The sequence below is a fragment of the Lagopus leucura genome, unplaced genomic scaffold, assembly GCF_019238085.1.
Source record: "Lagopus leucura isolate 7727_CA_CO unplaced genomic scaffold, USGS_WTPT01 Super-Scaffold_1, whole genome shotgun sequence".
In the NCBI taxonomy this organism is placed as follows: Eukaryota; Metazoa; Chordata; class Aves; order Galliformes; family Phasianidae; genus Lagopus; species Lagopus leucura.
In genome coordinates this window covers 15,308,356-15,327,423 of record NW_024962250.1, presented here as the reverse complement: position 1 = coordinate 15,327,423, position 19,068 = coordinate 15,308,356, and the positions used below count along the sequence as shown (strand labels likewise).

General features: G+C 34.7%; 1 protein-coding gene across 1 annotated transcript in view; it reads right to left on the bottom strand.

Moving 5' to 3' along the window:
- Positions 1-9,324: 9,324 nt before the first annotated feature.
- AQR (aquarius intron-binding spliceosomal factor) overlaps positions 9,325-19,068 on the bottom strand; it is a 49,226-nt gene continuing 39,482 nt past the window's right edge. The window contains exons 31-35 of the mRNA XM_042863877.1: positions 18,182-18,352; positions 17,363-17,448; positions 16,290-16,464; positions 15,138-15,251; positions 9,325-12,613 (exon numbers count right to left, since the gene is read on the bottom strand). Of these exons, the coding sequence (XP_042719811.1) occupies positions 12,374-12,613; positions 15,138-15,251; positions 16,290-16,464; positions 17,363-17,448; positions 18,182-18,352 (786 nt within the window). The 3' untranslated portion in view covers positions 9,325-12,373. The remainder of the gene's footprint in view (positions 12,614-15,137; positions 15,252-16,289; positions 16,465-17,362; positions 17,449-18,181; positions 18,353-19,068) is intronic.

Below are 19,068 nucleotides of genomic sequence, written 5' to 3'. Positions count from 1 at the left end.
ATGCTTCTCCTGAACAAAATTTCTCAGCTAACATTTTTTTTCAATTTATTTACAGACTTATCCCAACTTACTTTTTTTCTGAATTTGACTAGAAAAACATTCAGTGGATCAGCAGGTCAGATTCGTAATTTTTCATACTAATTTCTTGATGTTGAAAACAAATTACACAGAATATTTGAATTTCTTCATCCTGACTAATTATACATTTTATTTTAGCATCACATTGTTTGTCTAGTAAATTATTCTTGAGCTATAAATAGACTAGGTAGTTGTTAAGATTGAGTAGGACCTGACATTCAATAAAAAGAAAATAATCCTAAATTGTTTAAAAGTCAAACATAAATTAGCATTTCATATAAAGATGCTCATTGTGTCCCAAAGATAAAATTGGAGTTGTAGATAGCAGCAACATGCTCTTGCATTTACCTTTCAGGCATAGCTATAATTTGTGTTTATTGCCATTCTTCCTATAAAGAATGTTCCCGACAGAAACTGTCCTGAATTTGGGAACAAAGATCAACTGTAGGTGTGCGGCCAAAATATTAAAAAACCTGAAAGGACTTCTAAAAAGGAAGGTTAGAATTAGAAAGTTAAATGCATATTTAAATGACAGGTCATCTACCTAAAATCTCAGCGATCCAACATCAGAGAAATTCCAGATGGCATCAGTGAAATTCTCATAAGCAAAATTTCACCATTTAAGTCAGTTGGGGAGAATGTTGCTGAAAATACAGTTTTAGTCTGTTGTCTGAGGCACAGTAGGTGTTCAGAAGAACAAGTTCATTATGGTGCTTAGGATGCTAACGTAACAGATGAAAAGAGCAGTGAACTTTTATAGAACATCTCAGGAGACTATTCAAGCCTCAGAATTGTAACAAAGGGGGGAAAACAGTTGTTTCCTCTCTACCTCCACCTCCTCTTCCTTATCCCGGTGCACCTAAAAAGACAATCCAACAGAAACAATAAGGAATAAGTCCTTTTTAGATTCTCAGGAGGAAATGATACAGATAATCTCTTCAAGAATTCCAGGTGCTGACTCCCAAATGAGCAGACTATAAATGCTAGCTGCACCAATTGATGCAAACTAGCTCCAGAAAAGAATGAGGTTTCAGACGTGTCCCAGGACTTAGTGCTAAAGGTCTAGTCATTACTTCAGCTTTTCTCTGGCATGTTCCAGTACTTAAATCATTTTATGTATTGATGACTGCTATAAGAATTACCTGCACTATTTACCTTACTGCTGTACCCAGCTTAGTGAAGTTTCTAAGTATCCAAACAGAGGAAAGATTGGCATTAACTATAGAAGTTCAGAAAGATTATTGAAAGAAAGAAAGAACTGAGAAGAAAACAAGTATACAAAGGTTACACAGTAACATTTGTAGTTGTTTTCAAAAAGCTTATTTCTATGCAGGAAAAAAAATACATGTCCATAGACAGATATGTCAGTGTTTTCAACAAAAATTTTGATTTTTATCTCAAGTTTATTTCAATACTTTTTGATTATGTGGAATGATAAAGAGAAAAAATATTCAAGCAATTCTGCTTGTGCTGAGTCAAACACAAAAGTATTCTTTTGTCCTACCACTTTGAAGGCTCCTGGAGTCCTACATATAGTTTTAGGGTTTGAGTTTGCATTTTTTTCTCCTTCACTCTCCATATTCAGAACACATATCATGGTCAGTCTGAATCACATATTTCCAGCTTTTACCTTAAAATGCACATTAGATGTTAAAACTAATTCATACATATCAGCTATGTATTGTGCCATAGCAGAACTCACAACTTTTGTATTCAATGATGATGCACAGCGGGAGTTAAATGTTTCAGAGAACAAAGTTAGGGGAAAAAAAAAAAAAAAAAAAAAAAAAAAATAAAAACTCCTTTAACAGCATTGTTTTTACTCTGATCTTGTCCTCTAACAAAAGAAGTTCTATATATCATCACCTAATTTAGCATAAGATGATGCTAGATATTTGAGGCCAATTGAGGACAAGGGTCTTTATGAAACACTATTCCTGTTCAAACCACAGGTCTTCTTGTTTACTAGCTAAGATTCATACCCTGAAACCATCTTCCAAGGGCTCAAGCCTCTTGCAATTCTGATTGAAAGAAACAAATAAAAAAGACTTCAGTTATTGCAAACTTTACAACGTCTTTTTTTTTCTTTTTCTTCTTTTTTTTTTCCTTTTTTTTTTTTTCCTTGCAGTAGCTTACTGGTAAACATTATATGTAATCCTCTTCTGTTCTGAAAATAGCAAAAGAAATTATCCATCATAATTACATGTCCCTACGTCAAATTGCAAATGTGTAAATAATGGAAAGATTGGAACTTCTCAACAAATCAGCTGTAATTACATACCCTTACAGCATACATTCCTTTTTTTCTGATTTCATTTTCAAAAATAGCTATATAATTTTGGGACTTTCCAAAATATCCAACCTCAGATATCTCAATTTACATTTTACATGAAAAGTCTCTGACCAAATGGTTACAGTTTTGGCAAAATTCTCTTTTACTGACAAGGCCACTTTCCAGATGCCACAGAAATCCATGTCATCAATCAAAACTCTTTAAGCTGCCTTCTAGGTTCTATCACCTTATAACACTTCTAGAAATACATAGAAAAATGTAAAAATCACTGTCACGCTGTCAGCTGGTCACTATAGTTTATATAATACCTTTTGAAGGAAGAAAGGATACTACCTATGATAAAAGGATAATAACTGGCAAAAAAGAAAAAAAAGAAAAGAATAAAGTAGGAGATGCTTCAGTAAGTGTGTTTACAGAATTTCTTTATTTATCTAATGTACTTGAAAATCAGTGCAGTGAACATAGATCAGCAAAGTTGTTCCACTGAAAAACTGCTGTTCACAGATTAATACAAAGTAAGATCATAGAACAAAAAATCACTAAGGTCTTTTTTAAAGGAAAGATAGTAAGAAAGAATGGAAACAGGTAAAAATGAAAAGATATATAGAGACACCAGAATTTCACATCTCTTACTATCGAATAATGTGCACTGTAGAATAAAATATTCACAAAAATAAATTTCCAGTTCAGAATCCATTCTTTTCAAATGTTATAGCCAGACCCATTAAGTGCCTTCCACCCCTTGGCAGTATTTTCAACCATTTAAGCAGGTTTTGACACTCAGCTCAAAACTTGCAATAGATACTTAGCCACCTTCTCCATGTGCAGTGCCATTACCCATCTTCAAAACAACAGCTGCAACTTGTATTGTAAATTCTCAGTGACAAACTTTTGAATTGTTAAAGTTTCCAGACATCCACAAGAGAAATATACATACTGAAAAACTTTAAAAAAATAATAAATTATTTAGAACTGCAAAAAATGTAAGATTCACAGAGTAAATTTTGAAATCTTGTAGCATACAGCTAAATGCTTGTTTTAGGCAGGGCTGTCTTCAGTGCTTAAAAGAGGGGCTTGCCATTACGCACATTCTGAGCACACTGCCTCCCCAGACATGCGCCCTTCAGTAGTACTTCACTTAATTCATCCAGTCCTATTAAAGTAGCAAGAGGAGAAAGGAATCCATGGAGGGCACACAAGGCTATGCTTATGGGCCAGCCAAGAAACAGCAGCACAATGAGCCAAAAGGATCCCCATATTATGCAATTGCAGTTCATCATCTGAAACCTAGTGACATAAAAAAAAAAATATATATATATATATATAAAAAAAAAAGGTAAACTTTGATTGATTGCAAATGTATATAAAAATATCTAGATAGAAATCAACTACTCTATTTTGTTCGGGAGATCTTATTTTGAGGGAGGAAAACAGATATTTCCAGCCATTTCTTACATTTAACAGAAGTGTAACATATCAAAAACCAGGTCATGTACACCTCCTGGGACACATCCTAATGAGGTAAGGAAAATATCAGATTCCTTTCAATAAGTAGTCTTCTATGTAAGAATGACTTGGATGCAAATAAATAGCTCTACAAGCTGCAATGTTTTTTTTTAATAGAAAATGTGGCTATCAATTAAAAAACTCAATTGAAGTTGAGAACATAATATATTAGATAATCATTAAGTCTAGAAAATGGCTAACCTATAAAGTTGTTGAACTTTGCAGGCTGTTGAAAGGCAACCAAGGGAGTACACTTCCTACTGCTAATTCTATGGCTTAATATGAAACAGGTTGCACACCAATGAAACCAGCTTAATTTTTTCATATCATCTGGTCCTGTTCATTTTTATTTGATAAGCTCTAAGACTATCTGTTTGGTTTTTTTTTTGTTTGTTTGTTTGTTTTTTTTTGTTTGTTTTTTTTGTTTGTTTGTTTTTTATTATTTTTTTAGTGGATTCATCAAACCTGTTATCCAACAAGATTATTAATAATTATCTCCCCCAACATCTGAGAAGTGTTGTGAGCTGTCAGAGCACTTTGTCTTTGCATTGTTCAGTTTTTCAGCTGTCTGGGAAAATACAGGTTTAGTTATACATTTAAAAATGCAGTGCAGTCCATAATACAACTTAGCATTTCCAGCTAGCCTTGTGAGATGTGAAGAAGCTGGATAAATCAAGAACAAAAAAAAAGGCAATGAAAAAGATAAATTGACTATAACTAAAACATTGGGCCATTTCTCCTGGTTTTACTTGTAATCATTTTTAAAAATATAAACTGTTTATATACTATGTAAAATCTTTTACAATAAGCATTTACTACCTGTGCTTATAAGAGGATTCCTAACCACCCATATATATGTAGGCGTTAAAGTGAATATAACCACAAGTTAGGGTAGTGAAAAGTGTTATTATCTGCCTAGTGAGCGATCACTCTGCAGGGGTAGAGTATTACTGAGTTGGAAAGCTTGCTCTAATTCAGATGCTTATAAAATAAATGAGTACAGCAACAAGCAGTGCTTTCAAACTGTGAAAGAGTAAGGAATGTCATGAGAAGTAACCAAAACAATTTACTTAGCAATGTTTTGTTTCAAAAACATTAAAATATAATCAGAAAGGATAAAATAGGACCAGAAATAATGTGCTCTTGAATAAGATAACCGTAGGTAGACAGAGCTGCTCATCGACTAATTTCATACTAATATTTCATGCTTACTGTGACAACAGCAAGACACAGGACAGGATGGCATATGTTTAGTTGCTGAATTTATGTTGCTTCATGATATTGTACTGAAAAGCATAGTATTAATTAACAGCAAAACCAGAAAAATACAGATAACAGCCTTACCTTTAAATCATAACTATGGTTCATTGAATGATCACATTTTCTCTTCCAGGCATTCACTAAAGCAGAAAATCAATACGAGCACATTGTTTGACAAAAGCCCTTTTCCCCGCTTGAACTTGACCAGCCTCTGGTAACTGACACGGCTTCGACCAGTGTCTTCTATCTTACATGGAATACAGTGGAGAACAATGCTAAAAATGAAAAAACATCTTCCACAAATTCAGGTACTCCTACCAATGTCCTTCCCTCTCACTTCTTACACTGCTTGCCACTTGGGTGAATTTGCTGTGCAAAACCCATAGAGGAGCAGGGCAGGTCCTCAGGGCTGCACATCAGCCACCTCCTCAAAGCAGACAATTCTGCTTCACCAAGGCCAACCCGGCTGCCTCCTCACCTGGTGTAGATCCTCTGCTCACAGAGATGGAAACGTGCACACTTTTTCTGCTTAGTCTCTTAACCTCTGCTCCCTTCAGCACCACCTGCTGCCAGCACCGCTATGACCGTTGGAAATGTAACTGAAAAAGGTTAAATATGTAACTGTACCAGTGCCCTGTAGTTCCCAGTTTTAACACGCAGGTAGGCCAGCTGAAGCTTTAAACAGCCAGAGAACTTAAACTGAAGAGCAAATTCAAGTAAAGAAATTGCCCAGGACATAGCCAAACACTAGTATTACCATCTTCAATCTCATCTTTGATACACAAGTGCTTAATTTTGCCGTAAAGCTTTATTTCTCTCCCAGTAGAAAACTTAACAGGCAAATCTTCACTGTGACCATGTAATCACTGAAATAATCTTGAGAATTAGTGCTCAATGTCCTATCATCTTTCATAAACCAACTAGGTAAACAGCTAATTAAAACTGTCTCCAGACATCTCAGGTGCTAATGTATCCAAGCCGTCCTAAATCTGGCTTCAAGCCAGACAAAGAAAGGAAAATACAGTCTGTGTTGTTCTATTGAATGACTTTCCTATTCTGAGCAGATTTTAGTATCTAAGTAGCCCACAAAATTTAATAGAAACACTATGAATATATTCAAGATTTTTCTTAGAGTTACCAAAAAATCATTCTAGTTGTTTATGTCTCCAAGATAGCTGATTTGAAAAGGGTGCTGCATCATACACTGCATTTTCTTAGTCTGTTCTTATCTATGCAGTGTAGAGCTGGACCTGGGGGGGAAGAAAAGAAAAAAAAAAAGGCTTTTGAGACTTTGCTCCCACCTAACCCTGTCAGGTTTTATGGAAGACGTTGATGTATGTGGCCTAAATTCAGAACTGGGCAGCAACAATAGGTTACCAGCAGCTTGGCAGTTTAGGCAGATTATCTTAATACGTATTTCTACTTACATGGACAGTGACTTTCATATTACATCTTTCACAGGCATACTGTATTGGGATGTGTCTTTCCCTTCAACTCTAAACAGCTAAAAGTTACTGAGTAGAAAGAAAAAGGTCCAGTGATCAGTAGGCTGTGATCATGTACTCATGCCAGATGATGAAGAGCAGAGGGAAGATTCCTGCTTAATACTTAACTGGCTGACTTGAGAAAGCCAGCTTTTTTCTTGAATGAGCATAAGAAGTTATGAGCAGTAGTTTGTTCTCTACCTTCTTATAGGAGAAAGCCTGAAGGGGAGACAGGTGCCACAAGGGAAGTTATTTGGTGAAAGCCTAAGGGTATCAATAACAAATGAATGCACTAATGGAGATCCCAGGATTCTTGCTGTGTTTTTAGCATTGAGTCCCTCCAGTACTCTCATGGAATTACTGTAGTCTTGTAATTCTTTTGAAGCAGATGAAATAGCTACAGACTGGACCCTGAAATCAGCATTTGAGACATCCCATACCCAGATAAAGTTATATTTGTATACAAATAACCTGAGCGCTTCTAGCTATGGCCTAGGAATAGTAATACGAAAATTCTTGACTCGGTTCCTCATGAGTTTGGATGCAACATGCTCTCCTCTAGTACTTACCTCTGTTGGTGGAATTCAGACAGGTTGCTCTCTTAAACCTTCTCCAACACTGTACAGGATCATCAACAATAACTTACATTGGCTTTTCATTCCATTATACTTATCTTGGAACACTGTAAGACATCATTACTAAATACAGTAAAACAAATCCAAATAGAGGTGGTTTTTTTTTTTTTTAATTTGAATTTTGAATTTGCAGGACAAACCTATACACAAGATCTCATGTGTATTCCACTGAATTCATCTGGAGCATTTAAACCCACGTTTGCTAAGTTCTTCTGTCCAGTTAATAAGGATATGTATTACAGCTTGGTATTGCAGGAGGCGACTGTGCATAGGATCAAGAACCAAGTAAAATGAGTCAGAACCAGCAGCAGTCCTTTGTGTCTCATTTCATTGCAGAGATCAAAATCATAAAGCTGGGAGGTGAACACCACAGGAGCAAGGAGCAATCCAGGACAACAGCCCCATCACTGAAGTATCTATGTATGTAGGAACAACATTTATTCATAGTATGTTAGAGATCAAGAGAGTTGAAAAACAGTCTATGAAAACAGAAGTAGAAAAGTCCTTGACTGTGTAAGCACTGCTTTCCAACAACTAAAATCACCGGTGTGTTATCACCACTCTTTTCAACACAGATACTTAACACAGCTTCATATGAACATCTAGAGAGAAAACTAACCCTATCCCAGCACAAGCCATGACAAACAGTAAGACAACTCCTCTACTCTTGGGCTTTTCTTTTTCCTAAGTCTTGTTTCAGTGCTCTCACATGAGCCCTCAAGCTAAAGAGGATTACTGGTAAGGCGCTTTCTCCCCTCTGACTCAGCATGCAAAATGCAGAATTTCTCATTTTAGAAAACATGGTATTTCCCAATTGAACATGATTGCTGCTGCCAAAAATCACTCCCAAAAATAGGGCAAGTCTGTACTGCTGTGGATTAAGGTCAGAAACGGAATCTTAGTGACTTTGTACTGAGCTTCTCTCAATCCGCTTCTGCTGCCCCTAGACTACTTCCTCTACAGTAGTTACAATACATTATGTCCCTAATGACTGTCCCATCTAAAAATAAGTGCTCTTGACATGCAAGAGATGTCAGACTAGCACAGCAGGATGCTGAAGCGTCTCTGGATGTGTAGCAGGGCTTCTCATACACTGGACTGTGGCAATTTAGGAATTCACAGTTGATAAATGCAATAAAGGCGGCTTCTTTTTATCTCTTACAAACAGAGCCAAGACTGATATATTCCTGACCCTTATTTGGATCACTAGCTTATTCTTTTATGGTATTCACTGGAATGGCAAAATTCTAATGTTTCATTAGGCAAACATACACTGTAGCTATATATATAGCCTATATATCTCTCTCTCTCTATATATATATATCTATGTATATGTATATACTTCTTCAGTGACATTACAGATGAACTATATAATTGACAACAGTCAGCTCAACGTTTTGCTTACATCTACATTTTCCTAAAAGTTAATTATACATGCATACAGAAGCATACTCTGTTTGTTCTGATACTGTTTTTCAAGCAAAGAGATAATGCCTGAACTCTGGAAAGTTTCTTACTCATAGCTAAAGTAACTCTTATTTACTTTTATCTTTTTTTTTTTTTCCAGACATTAACAGTAAAGCAATGGGCTTCTCTGCATTACATTGATGTTATTACTTGATTCAAAGATCCTTGTCATTTTTCTTTTTTCAAGGTGAATGAAAATCATGATGGAAGCTAAATTAAATGCAACTGTTTTTCTCAATAGCACTATATTACGTGACCTCTGATATGGGCTAGATTAAGCTGATTAAAGCCCTTCCAGAGCAAGGCCTGGAGAAATAATCTGCCCTTGTTATCTACTATGGGAGGGAGGAAAAGATCATTTTCTCATTCCAATACTGGCATTTAGTTTTCTGAAACAACTACTTACAGAGAGCACAAGTAGCATTACAGGTATTGATTCTTCCTCTTGCATCCATTTTAGGTAATGATTGTGTAGATACGTCTATGAGTAAGGAAGAATTTAATTTCTGAGAGCTGAGAATTGTACTTTTTCAGAATCTACATAAAATTAGGCAAATAAATGGATTTAACAGAGGATGCTGAGTTGAAATCATTTAAGTTATTTTTAAATTCACAATTTTAATAGCTTTATTTTAAAATGCATTAGTACTACAGCACAGAGATTTTCTTTTGTCAGGTACTTAACCAATCAATCCTGAGACTCTAAGAAAACTACACAGAAAAGCCATGTAACAGGAAACACATAAACAGCCTCTAAAACTCCCCTGAACTCCTCCTTTTCTATTGATTGATTCTGCAAGGCAGACTACCATGTTTGGCAAAGGAAACTACACTGCCATATGTCTTAATGGCATTCAAAGATTCTTGACTGCTGTGGGTCGTGATTCATTTGTTGGCTAAGACATTTACTTATGTCAGCTTGCTCTATGACTTTCCGAGTGTTATCTAATCCTTGTTTCAATAGAATTTTATGTCTTGTTTATCCAGTAAAGTGAACAACATCAACTGCATTTTTTTATTTTTTTTTTTTTAATGTCTGATCTCAAAGAATAAAATGACTCTTCCGTCAGCAAAATCATTCTGTCAGCAATCTTAACTTCTAGTCCTCATCAGGATACCTTCCTTGAGGACTGATATCCTTTTATGTCTGATGAAACAGCAAAGACCCTTTCTCAGGAGGTGAAGTGGCAGGATGCTTTTTTACCTTTTGGAAAAAGTTAGAACCTTATCCAACACATACTGCGGAATTAATGCAAATTCTGAACAGGCTAGGAGAAAAAAAATATATATTATTATTTTTTTTAAATGAAGTTTATGGATGTCACCATAGTGTAAACTGCTCGTGAAGACCTCTGGCTTGCATTGTCTTTCCCCCCTTGACAAACTTGTAGGTTTTTTAGGCTGTTTCACTTCTCCCACCAATTCTTTCTTGTAAAGAAGAGTCAATAAAACACCAAAACTAAACATATTTCAGTGTGAAAGACAATTCATCCTTTACCAAAAATTAAATGCAGAACATCTACAAATAAAAAAAAGCCACATCACTTTACCAATCTTGTATTCCACAAGTACAAATAACTTTCTAACCACTGCTACATGGTAAACACGACTTCCCACATTCGAAAACGCTTTCCATCACTGAAAAGTGTGAAGTTCAGTACATGGAAAGTAGCAGCAATGACCTGCTCAGCTTAAGTCAACTCAGCAAAACTTTCCATCTCTAGTATAGGCAATGCTTGGTCCTTCAGAAAAGTATGTATTAAAGCTGTAATGTTTTTGCAATTGCTTTTGATTTAGTTGCTTCTGCTTTCATGCTAGTCAGCAAAGAGCTCCTTTACAACACCGCTCACCATGTTAGGGCAACACATTTGATGACTAACTTGGCTGCTCTAAGAGGATCCCATGAGTCAGAAGGGAACAGATACATAGGCTTGCACATGGAACACAGTATTAAACAGGCTAGGTGTGCTCATACACCAGCAGAAAGATTACACTGCAAGCCATATACAAATCTACATCTTTACAGTCTCTTCTAGATTTGGTTGCTTTTTCCCTGTAGTATTGATGGAATCCCTGTCAATTAAACCATCCATTTTAGATTTAAAAAAAACCCTCCAGAATCCTTTACTAATTTTTTTCCCCAGAATTCTGAAGTATAATAAATGATTGCCTGGCTCAAATATTTGTAAAAATGGTTTGGAAAACAGAGATGACAGACATCAGCTGAGCTTGTTGCATGTTGCTTGAAGGCCCAGTATTATTCTGCCCTGCTTGAACACATGAATGTTACCACATAAAGCTTACCATCCTAATATTAAACACATTGCTGTTTGTTCTCCAATGGCAAAGAATTTACATCATCTTCCACTCAGAACAAGTAATGAAATAACACAGTTTCAGTCAAAAGAGTAGTTTTTCTTTTTTGTGTGAATAAGAAGTTAAAAAAAATATTCAAGATCCCTCTAGGTCTGCGCAACCTATTGTAGGGTATCTGCTTTAGCAGGGGAGTTACACTCAATCTTGAGATCCCTTTCAAACCCTGCAATTCTGAGATAAAGATCTTCAAACATGGTAATAAAAGCTTGTAAGCTAATGCATTTCTGATCAATTTAGTGAAGAAATTCTTCTGGAATCTTCAGAACTGCAACATTTGAAAACTAAGTATTTTCCCTTTGTCAGGAAAGATGTTCCTGTTTTGTTTGAAAATTAAATTTGGGAATTCATAAACCTTCCTGAACCACTGGATAATTTGCAGTTCACAGATATTCTTAATAAGCTAGGGAAAAAGCTTTCACTAATCAGTTTATGAAAGATGTATGTTTAGAAATCACTCCAGAAAACATACTCACCCATTACATCTCTAATACTGATATTACATGTTTCGTGAATCCTGCCTTCACCGAATTACTTTTATTTGCTTTCCTGATGGGACTTTATCCTGTTGCTCTCTTAAAAATGAAATAGATCTTATTTCAAGATTCTAACTTAAAAAAATAATGCTGTTTAGAAGTTGCATCCTTACTTCTTGTGTACGGGACAATCAAGTAGCAACAGCAGTGGCAGTCAACAATGGAACAGTTGCTACAAGTACCTGTACCTTATTCTGAGAGCTTGTTAAACTCCCAATTCAATAAAACTCTTTCAAAATTTCAAAGTGCCATGGTAATTCCCATTTCTCAAACTTGCAATTAAATAGCTTACTAAACTCGAGCCAAAACCTACAATATCATCTCAGTGTATATAAACACTGTTCCGTGTAAAAAATTCTCCACTGCAAAATATTAAAGAAACTACAGTGTCTGATCAATACTAAATATAGGTAATCAGTGAAGCTTAAAAGTTAACTCATTAACTGAATTAAAGGCATAAGAAAAAAATTCCAAATTTGTGTAAAAGTATCTTTACTAAAAAACTTATGTATATCATTTGAGTTGAATAAGCAAATTACATTACTGATACTGACAAGAACTCAGTGAAATGACTACCAATTATCTTTTTTGCCCAGAAAGCATTCAGTGAAAACAAGGAAACAAGGTTACATCACACATGGAATCATTTAAGAAAAGTCAATGTAAAAATAGCAATCATATTTCTAACTGCATTTTCCCATTTGTTTTCCAGAATAAGTAAGAGTACAAAGATCACTTGGATCACTTTTCATTCTCATCCTCAGGTTCACTGTCTTCACTATCACTGTCTCTTCCAGGGTGTTCTGGCATTGTTCGATGTTCATCCACTTCTGACACCTTCAATTCTTCCTTTACCATTTCTTCTTCTACCTTATTTTCTTCTGCATCTTCCTGAATACCCTGCACTTCAACTTCTGCTTCAGACTCTTGAGTTTGAGTAGTTTCAGGCTCTTCAATCATGGCAGGTGGGGGTAATAAACGCTGGATGATTAAAAAAAAAAAAAAGTTTTCAGATTTTACAACAAATATATCATTCTGGCATTTATTTCTATTTTAGCTCAAGCTGTTTGTTCACTTTAGATTTAGGGCTTTGCATCAGGTAAGTTTAAGAACTTAAAATTTAGAAGACTTAATCATTTGTAGGCATTTTTCTCCTATACACATAAAATGAACCATTTTGGCTCACACACGAGTCTTATTCTTTTTGCCTGAAAAGCAAGTGTTAAAACACAGTACTTTCAGTTGAAGGATATCAAACACATTTCATTATCCGAACAGCCACTCAAGTAATGGGACTACAGGGCTGCTGAAGCAACAAGCTCATTTCTACCATAACCTCACCTATTACCATTACAAACTCCTAGATTAGCTGGACTTATCTTTTTTATGAGTGTCTTTAATAACTTATTCCAGTAATTTCCCCTTGAAATATCTTATAAAGTCTTATATGTACATTATCTGTATTTATACAAGTTTCACCCACAGCTCTAAGTGTAGAAAAATGAGAACTCCAGTAATAGATTAGGTAATGCTTAGATATTTTTCACATAATACTTCTGTAGAAGTATTTTAGTGCAAAGTGCACAACCAAGAACCTGGTTTGCTAGCAGAAAGCATTACAAATAGCAGTGGCAACTACTTTAGACCTGGAAAAAAAAAACCCAACCAAGTATACAGTATGCAGAAGATTATGATGAAGCTATTCAACCTCAGACTGTATAGAAATGCTTATACTTCTGCCAGACATCATCTAATGACATGACAGATATTTCCTTAAAATATTTTAATGAAATAGAAGCTTGATAAATCTGCAAGGATGGTTGTTTAGTTACATTTTGCTTAAAGGCAACTTGGTTTCACTTGACAAATTAAGTGTTTAATTACAGTAAAGTCTTATCTTCAATTAGATGACATTAATATTACAAGTTTCTGACAAGCATTGGGCCAATCTATGCAAAAATTGTGACTACCAGCAAAGAAAAGCATTTTTTTCACAGACTTTGAAGTTATCACACTAATCTCCATAATCCATTTACTCATGGAAAAAAAGAATAATTAAAAGAGCTCTGATTTTGAAACAACAAATATATATATAAAGTATAGAAAAGTATAAAAAGTGAGAAAGTCATCTACCACCACCTCTTACATATATATACACCTCATATATAGGTGTGTATATATATATATATATATATATATATATATATATATATAACCTCAAAGTATGAGATTAACTCAGATTTTCTGTAATGCAGCTAGATTCATGCTGTGCTTTGTGACTACTGTTAAGACCAATGGAAAAAAAAATACAATGATGTAAAAATATCAGAAAGGAGAAGGAAAACTTCATTTTTTGCCTTCTGCTGCAGTAGTATGATTCATTGCCACAGCAGGGAACCAGTTTTTTTTCTTTTGTTTCTTTTTTTAAACTAATTTTAGCTAGCAACATAAGACTAGGATGCTAAAAAGAACAGCTGTTTATAAGCCGAAGGTTCAGGTGCACATTCAGTTAAGGAGTCAAATAAACCTTGCATTAGAGAACAGAAACTAGATCTCTCAGACAAGTGGAATCATGCTGATGCTCTCTGCACAATCAGATGGCATTACTTTTACATCAGTATTTTCCGCCTTGAGAAATTCTTCAGAAGAGTAAAAACCAACAAGGGAATAAATACTAAGTAAGAGTACATTATAAGTAACATGATATACCCAGACATTAAATGGAAGGTGTTCCAGTTCAGGAATAGCATTAAAGATCTCTCTGGTTATGCTAACTGTCAACTATCTCTAGCCATCTGCAGATCCAAATACACTGACTAAAAGCAGATCTCTATATACTACTTAAACTGTTCTAAAGCTCTGCTTACATACACAATAAGGACTCAAGATCCATAATGGGTTTTGAATTCTGCTCCAGGGATTAAGCAGTGATACAGTTAAGTATAAAAAGTGAGAAAGTCATCTACCACTACCTCTTACACTGTACTATTAAGTGACGTGCTAAACCAGTGCTGAAAAAAAATATTCTTCCAGACTTGCACACACAAGTACTACAGCTGCTAACCAGACTGAATAATGCAGTGAGCTAACTTGATTAAAATGGTTTGAAGGCAAGGAAACTCTAAAACTCTGCAGGCTGCAGCCATGTCAAGAAAGTATCTATTACAAAATACTATTCCACCAGGCAGCACTTACTGAAATGTAACGCACAAGTTTACTTCAATTAAACACTGGGCAAGCTAGTTCCCTGGCATTAACAAAGAACTTTTGCACCCAGACAGAATCACGTCTAGCATTTTTAACATCTATTTAGGGGGTCTTAAATTGCATCCTGAGTTACTTGCTACTGCAAGATTTTAGAGATTTCAATATTCTCCCTCTCAGCTTTAAAGCCTTCTTGAATTTTAAATGTAACAGTAACAGTCTCAAACCACAACAGCACTTCCTGTTACCAAAATAAGGCTTATTTTGTATGCATATCTTTGAATAGTTAGAAGGTCCTTACCTGTTGGTAGTGGCGTGTACTCTGTATCATGTGCATATACATGTTGTAAACAAAGTTAGCCATTTGAGGCATATTCTTGATAACATGTATTTGGTGAGTTGGTGGTTCCCCATTCTAAAGAAGTACAAAATGTAGAAATTCAGCAAGCAAACACAACCATTATTCAAAAAATTATTTTACTGTATTAGGAAACACACTGAAGAAATTTTAAAAAATGCTTTCTAAGAAAGAGCTAGCAAAATTCTTTCTAAATTCTTTCTAAAGGCAAGAAATACAGGTCTTGCACTTTTTGACAACTGTTATTTATGATCCTGAAGTCCAATGAAGAAATTCAATTTCAAAAGGACAGGCTGGGTTCCAACACTTAATCTGTAAAGTATATTTTGGATTCAAGGATGATTTAACTAAAACTTAACTAGTTTCAGCTCAGATTAGTGTCAATGACTACCAAAGCTCAGCTTCTCCTTGCCTACACTCACACTGTTCTTTGCTGTAGAATGCAGCAGTTTCAAACAAAGGGCTTTCTTCCAAACTTGTTAACAGCACTTTAGACCAGGTAAAGATTTCTAATGGAGTTTTGGATTCATGCAAGTACCCCTCTCCCAAACTCCAGGTAGCAAAGCAGGTATGCTCCGTCCATTTCTTGTTTGTTTAGCATCCTATTCATTGCGAGTCTTATGATTAAGTGCTAAAGATCTAGTGCAGTATTAAATTTTTTTTACTTAGGCATCTAGTTCAGCAACACTTCTGTTATACTGAATTGCTCAGCTGAATGCTATTTAACCTTTAATAAAAAGAAACTAGCTTTGTACTTTCTTTTTAAGAAATGACATTTTGTTCTATAATAAGAAAAAACACATAACACACTGCAAAACCTTACTTATTTATCCTGAAATAAAAATACAGCATCACTTTCACAGGCAGAACTTACAAATAAGTAGACAAAACTGACCAGTTACAGTGGTAAATTAGTTTTGTTGAAAAATCAGTTAAAAGCAGCTAGTGTAAAACGATCTAAGTCAACTCTAGGGATATAATTATCCAAGAAGCAGTGGTTTAAAAGCAAAGACACTGCAGTTCCATGTCTTGTAGCCCCACTCAAAAAAGACAGGCAAAAAGCACACCACTGACATTCATAGCAGTCATTCCTACCTGTCTTGCTGCTGGAAAACATTCTGTGGGAATTATATGGAGGTGAAGTGGTCTAGCTGTGAGTTGGCTGAAAGCTGGAGTTAGCTCAAAACAGTTCTGAAAGAGCGATACTCTAGCAAAGATATAAAGCCCAAGCCTGGCTCTTGACATGGCAACGACTAGTCGTCGGACATCTCTTAAAGAAAAAAGAAAAAAGAAAGAAAAAATTAAAAACAAAACAGCCAAATTAATCATACACTTTTTCACCGATTCCATTGTTTCAATAAAACATGAATTAAGACTTCAGCATGCTTCTTTTAAGAAAACATGAAGTAATCTTAAACACTCTTGTCTTAAATTTTTCTTCTACATACTGCTACAATAACTACTAAAATCCTAGAACCTTCATATAAAAAGGCTTACTATATTGTTAATTATATTAAAATTACCCTTTATCTCTGAAGCCCAGAAAAACAGTTATATTTTACATTGGGAACAAATCACAATAGCCTTTCTGTATCCCTGAATAAGAAAACATAGGTTCTGATATCACCTTACTACTCCTAAATAGACAAGTCTTACTCTACCTTACTCCAAAGCTGAAGTGCAAACATTTTAGACTACAAATAACACAACTTACAAAGTGTCCAAACACTTCTGATACAAAACAAATAAAGCTCACTTATAGAAAAGTTCATTTATAGAAAGTTTAAGCCTGCATTTATTCAACAAGCATTAATTACATTCCTCTTAATCTACTAAATTGAAATTCAAATTCAGGAGTAACTATCCAAGACTACCTATTCAATTACCTTCTATTCAAGACTACCTGCAATAACATAAACTTCTTATAGAGTACTAGTATAGTATGTAAAATATAGTATAGTAATATAGAGTAAAGGATAAAGTGGTTGCGAAGAGAGAAGCAGAGTGTTGTAAAAATAAACCAGGTTTAAACTTCCTCCAATGCACAGCATTAAACTTCAGTTCCGCTATGTACTGAAAGAGTTGAAACTTTGTGCAACATATCAAACATCTTTCTGATGTGGAAAACGTACACTTTAGCAGCTATGCAAGAGTTCTTTTCTACATACCTAAGGTGGCCTACAGCTTTGGTACGCACTAACGAAAGGAGAATATAATCATTTTGTTGACCTTGAAATCTGTCCACAGTTGTTACCTAGAGAACAAAAAACAAAACAAAAACCACCATAGGTTAAATCTTTGCCATTTTAACTACAGCCTGACATCAAAATTTTAGCACAAACTTCTGATTCAGATTGTAGTAAATGGGAAGACAGACGAAAATATTTGATTCTGATTTAATTCACCTTTAACTAAAAAAAAAAAAAAAAAAAAAAAAAAAAAAAAAAAAATCAACCTACTCTTCCTGGGAGAAGCTGGGACTCTACGTACCACTTCTTATTTTTACTTAATTCAGACATAACTCTGGCAAGATAATACCAAAAGTTTGTGGAAAACGATCAAATTCTGTAACACCATATTTTAACCTGTAGACACCAGACTTATGTAAATACATTTCTGTATGTTTTATAATATTCTTCATTATGCATTTTACCAAATCCAAACCATATCCACTCTAGGTGAATATATTTATTTTTTAAAAGGAGGACAAAATATATGACAAAGAAAAGAATTTTTCTGTCTCATATAGTCCATGACATATCAAACTTGACTGATTTCACAGTTTCTTTGTACGACTAGTTTCAAACACGCAAACAAGATGATATGACTCTGTGAAATAGAATGTATGTTGATAAATACATGCTATACGTATACATTAGTCAATGAATACTTGCATAAAAAGTAGGGAATGTATTTAATCACTTCTATAATATGATAATCATGAAAAAACAGAACCACTTCAATGCCCAATATATTTTTTAAGTCACCTTGTTTGGCCGTCCAATCAATGGATTATTTCCACAACGCTGGTTAATGACATCTCGGATCAGATGTTTCTGTCCGTTGTACGTTGTCAGGATACTTATCCTGTCTGCAGGATAACCAAGCAGGCACATATACATGAAAAGTGCCACAACATATTCTGCTTCACCAAGATTCTGAAAGGAAAGAGAAAAAGAAAGTTATTTACTTGTAAGTTTGATAGGCATTCACTGATGCTTTCTAGTATCTACAAGAAGTACTGTTTTACTTGTTAAAATCTAAATATTCATTAGCCATAAAATATAATAATATTTGTTTGCAAAATTTAAAATTTTCAGTGTCTGAAATATTCACACCTGAATGTATTTCTATACCTAGAGCTGTCTGCCCAAAGGAATGTCATCTTATTACAGCATTACAGAACTCAACAAGTGCCAATACACACAAAACCTCATCTCTTATGTAAAACTGTGGAACCATAATTTGTTAAGTATTAAAAATTGACAGAATAGAGATTAAAATTGAAGGATTTAAAAACAGAGAAATGAGAAATGAGCACTTGCTTAGCGCTAATTCAATAAGGCTCAAAAAAAAAAAAAGTTGCAATTAATCACTCTCCAGTATGCTAATAGCAAGAATTGAACTAAAATAATTAAAACTTCTTTCAACTCTTTTTTTTTTTTTTTTTTTTTTTTTCTTCTTCTTCTCTCTACAATTAAAATAATAGTCCCAGATCATTCTTCTGGCTGTTGGAAGGTTTCATTATTTTATGAATGCAGTTTTCTGCATTCTTATATACAGATTAAATCAAAACACTGACTCCTCAAACTCAAGTATGCACCACAGAGCAAACCTTGATATTCTATACAGTAGAATTCTACCATTTATTTCA